This window comes from Myripristis murdjan, chromosome 6 (assembly GCF_902150065.1).
Source record: "Myripristis murdjan chromosome 6, fMyrMur1.1, whole genome shotgun sequence".
In the NCBI taxonomy this organism is placed as follows: Eukaryota; Metazoa; Chordata; class Actinopteri; order Holocentriformes; family Holocentridae; genus Myripristis; species Myripristis murdjan.
In genome coordinates this window covers 26,796,503-26,801,008 of record NC_043985.1, presented here as the reverse complement: position 1 = coordinate 26,801,008, position 4,506 = coordinate 26,796,503, and the positions used below count along the sequence as shown (strand labels likewise).

At 43.3% G+C, this 4,506-nt stretch overlaps 1 protein-coding gene across 1 annotated transcript in view; it reads left to right on the top strand.

The window, feature by feature from the left end:
• The first annotated feature begins 1,293 nt into the window (after positions 1-1,293).
• The window catches only part of abcc8 (ATP-binding cassette, sub-family C (CFTR/MRP), member 8), a 73,463-nt gene continuing 70,250 nt past the window's right edge, over positions 1,294-4,506 (top strand). Inside the window, exon 1 of the mRNA XM_030054093.1 lies at positions 1,294-1,357. Coding sequence (XP_029909953.1) covers positions 1,337-1,357 — 21 coding nt within the window. The 5' untranslated portion in view covers positions 1,294-1,336. The remainder of the gene's footprint in view (positions 1,358-4,506) is intronic.

Here is a 4,506-nt window from a genome sequence, read left to right as displayed (position 1 = left end):
TTGACTCTCTTTGTGGTGTAAACTGATTTTCTGCTCTCTGCCCTTTGTTTTCTTCACTCACATTTTGTTCCCAGTTTCTGCGATTTATTGGTATAAAAAATAAGGTTAAACTTCGGCTGCCAGCTGGCAATGGCTACAAGGGAAGCAACCACCACTGTAACCACAAATCAATATTTTCAGGGGAAAAAAAGTTGCACACACATTTCCCTGTAGGATCTTTGTGTAATTTTTTTTTTTTTGTCATTTGTTTGGTGAGCACAAAGACAATCTCCCTGCCTTGTCTGGCTTCATCCTATGAATCTGCATAATAAAGTTGCATAAAAGGTATTCCACACCATAAAAGGTGGCAGTTACGCAGATAAAACATTTAGCAGGATATCTCCTTCATTGCATTTCTGCACAATGGGGGGTTAAAAACATTTCTGTCCGCTGTCATTCTCCAATTCTGCACTGATGTGCATCTTCAATTCAAGGCCAAGCCATACAGTTTTCTAATCATGTCCACAGGGGGCAGTATTGCCTCTCCTGTCATAGTGACCAATTTACAGCTATGGTCACTGACTCGGCGACAAATACAACTCTGAGTGAATATATGAATCAATTTCATCACAAACGCATTGGCTTAGATCAATCTAATCCAGGCTGAAGTGTGTAGGATGCTGGTGTGCTGTGTGTGTCCGTGCCGTGCAGCATCCCGCCGGGCTGTTACATAACCACTGTGTGCATTCATCGACTCTCACGCTGGCATACGTGACTACTTCTTGTTGGGAGTTTGGGTCGTCACGTCGTCGCCCTCCACTTGTAAACTAGTCGACGGCTCCTGCCAAAAAAACAGAGGCGGCCTTGAGTTGAGGATCTGCCTCCCTCCTCTTCCTCTTCCTCCTCCTCCTCCTCTGCCTTCCTTCTTCTTCCTCCTCCTCCTCCTCCTCCTTTCTCTCGGTACCCGGGTTCAGCACCGCGGTCAGCTCCCTGCGTCCGTGCGTCTGTCCGTCCGTCCGTCCTGCGGCTCGCTGTCCTCTGCGCCAAGTGATGGACTCTCCGCAAACAAACGCAGGAAAGCAAGCGGTCGGCTGCACTGAGAGCAAATGAGATAACATTTTCTTTCAGTCATTTTTTTGTTTTGTTTTGTTTTTAAATTATTATTCACCCCATTTTCAGTTGCTCTTTTATTCCCAGTGAACCACTATGTCTTAGACGTGTGAAGTCTGTGAGTAATGCGCTGCTTCTGCTGAAACACTTTTTTTTTTTTTTTTTTTTTGGCTTCTGCGACGATTGTGGCCATTCTTTCTTTTATATTTTTATTTATGGGGAGTGTGTGAAACGCCGTCGAAGCAAAATGATCTCACGTTACAGACCGGTAAGTAGGCCTATACTCCTGGATGTGCCACTTGTGTGTGTTTGGGTTCCTCACTTTGTTTGATCGATATCCTCAGATTGAACAGCCTCATAATACATATGGTACACAATTATAGCCTACCTGTAGCTTAAAAATTTATAGGCATGCACAGAATAGCAATATGTTTCCATGGTTGGCATCACCCCTTTGACAAATTGCTCTGTTTGGTTTCTAATTATTCCCAGGGGGGCAAACTCCTAATTAAAAATTGGCCTCCACTTGTCAAACACACTTCTCATTGCAGATTGGCAATGAGAAGTGTGTTGTTCAGGATTCCCTGAACGTGCTGTAATAGGGTCACAAATCACTGGGATTCCCTCTGGGTTTGTTTCTATCAGGGAATTATGGTGAAGAATGAAATTGGTCCCTGGGATTTTGGCTGTGGTGTGTTTTTTTCCCCTCTCCCAGCCAGATGGAGAACATTTTACATAAGAAGAGCTGAAGTGGAAATCTGAGTGTGTTTTGTGTGTGAGAGAGTGAGAGAGGGTTTAAAGAGAGAGATTCACTAAATGAGGCATGAATCATCCTTCACCCCTGACCCTCCCACAGAAGGGAACATCACTCTGTACGTCAACATTGCACATACTCACACACACACACACACACACACACACACACACACACACGCACGATTCAGTATCTATAATGTTTACTGGGTGGGACATTCCTAATAGTACGCTATTCTAGAAAATCATAAAGGTGTTTTCAAGGCTGCAGATGAATCAGTGCATCTCCTGGTCAGAGCTACCATTTATACCAGCTATCTACAGTGTGCTACTTCAAAAAGAAATAACGATAATAATACTGTCATGCTTGGTTTCTCTCTGAGTTGCTGCAGCTCTTCCACTCGTCCTCCTTTTCAGATCTGCACACTCTGCCGTTTCAAACTCTCCCCAGGCAATCCCGTGATGGACAGTGCTAATCTCTGATCTAGGCCACCAAAGGAGCGTAAGCAGACAGTTATCTGAGCTGTGAAAATGATAACGCATATATGAATGTGCATATAAGTGTGCATGATGAAAGTGTGGCCTCAGCCTGTGTGTTGAGGCAAGTGTGATGCACACACTCCCTATTGATAATCAGATATGCATTTAAAATTAGCTGCTGGGCCGCAACTGGCCTCAAAACATCTGTGCCAGTTCAGTTAACAGATCCTGATTGTTTTTGTAGTTAAATTTTCCACATTCATCTCCAGCGTTTAATTTGAATTAAAACCCAGTGTTTCACTCAGCTGTCTGCTATACAGGAAGCATGGATTCCGAAGCATTCCCACGTAGGGGAGCTATGTACGATGTGGGACAGGAAGTGAGAGAGTGGAGTTGCACTTGCTGTACCCTCCTCATCTTGAGTTTTGCGGTGAAATATCACCTAGCGTGTCCTGACATTCAGCTGTGCCTGGTGTCTCTTTCCCCATATGTTTAATCGTTTACTAATAACCTTTGACCTTCTTCTCTGTCTGTTAGAACTGAGTATCTGCTCTGTTGCAGCCTCTTGCAGGTTATTTACTCTCGCTATTTTTTGTCTTCCTGTCATCCTTACTGGCCGTGAAATGTCTAAATCCACTGATGTATTTTCCATGGTCAGAGGGAAATTCTGTCTGATTCACTGCAGGCTTGCCTGGCAACCTGAAGGTCACAGGCTCCTGTTGTTCACAATAATCCATTAATAACAGCTCACAGAGACACACTGCTGCTTGGACAAAGATGTAATCCATTATTTCAACAACACTGTATTCCAAGACGACTTTATGAGGCCAAAATCACTGCAGTACTGCGGCTCACAAACGTTGCTCCATTTGTCTAGAACTTAATGCAAAGAGACCGTTGCAGATACTTCCCTGTCTTAAATGTTGTTTTTCTTCCTCTCTACCACCCAAAGTAAGTAAAAACATACAGTACTGAAGGAAGTAAAAATGGTCCCCATTTGATTTCATAAGTAGCTGTATGATCAAGTCATATTGGCACAAAACTGCAACACAACATGTACTTTGCAGCTTGATGTGTTCCATGAGTCACTGCAGCGGTGTGCCCCTGAGAGCTCTTTTTAATGTTTTTTGAAAACAATAGGAGCCCATGGCTGGGGGGACGCTGGGAAAACCTGCAGTGGAACAGGCAATGCTAGCAAATACACAAATGGATTTAGACAATTTTACCCATGAAATGGCATGGGAAGGAGAAAATGGGTTGAGTGACTGTGTCTGCTGCATCCATAAATGAAAACAGTGCTTGTATTTTTTTGTAATTCTGTAAGCCTGGTGACCCTTTTTAGGTGCAGGAATGAAGAACTCAACTCATTTTAACAAGCCCAGGATCAAATTTTGATGTTCAGTTCAATGTTGCTAAATTACTCTGTGCTTTATGTTAATTTCTCATTATGCATTAGTCTTGGATTAGGGATTAAGGCCAATGTGTATGTAAACAATGATATGAAGTGTCCATTTAGACTTATCTCTGTGCTGCTGTTGCTATAACGTCAGTGTAGGCTGAGCATGGCATAGATTACATGATACTTAAATCATTTTAGCCACCATTTAAAGGCCATGTCCCCGTCCCTTTTGTCACATGGATTATCAAACCTGCTCCCATGAGGGTCTCACTGATCCCTGTCAACAAGCCAGCTGTCATTCACTGCAAAAAGATTTCTCCCCAGAACCAGGCAAACAATGCATCTGTCCCAGGATTTCATAAATATTTTAAGTCATTATTTTTTAATGCATGCAACCTAGTTGCCCAGCCATTACTTTGGTTTTCCTTGCCTGGAGGGTTTTTATATGCAACTGGAAATGGGGAATAAAGTAATATGTTAATGAGGGATATGCAGCAGTTATATACTTTCTAAAAAATGTGATGTTGGGAATTAGATTAGAGAGTCAGGTCATGCTTCACATGTATCTTAGTATGACGTTTACACTGTTTATTCAGCAGCAGTACTCCCCTCCCTCTGTCTCTCTCTCTCTCACTCTCTCTCTCTCTCTCTCTCTCTCTCTCTCTCTCTCTCTGCCATTCAATAATATCTCGCCCTCCCTCCTCCTCCGCCTCCTACCTTTAGTGGCTCCGCTCGTCCGTCTTCCAGCTTGCCTGCACACACTCTCTCACATTCAGCTCCTGCAG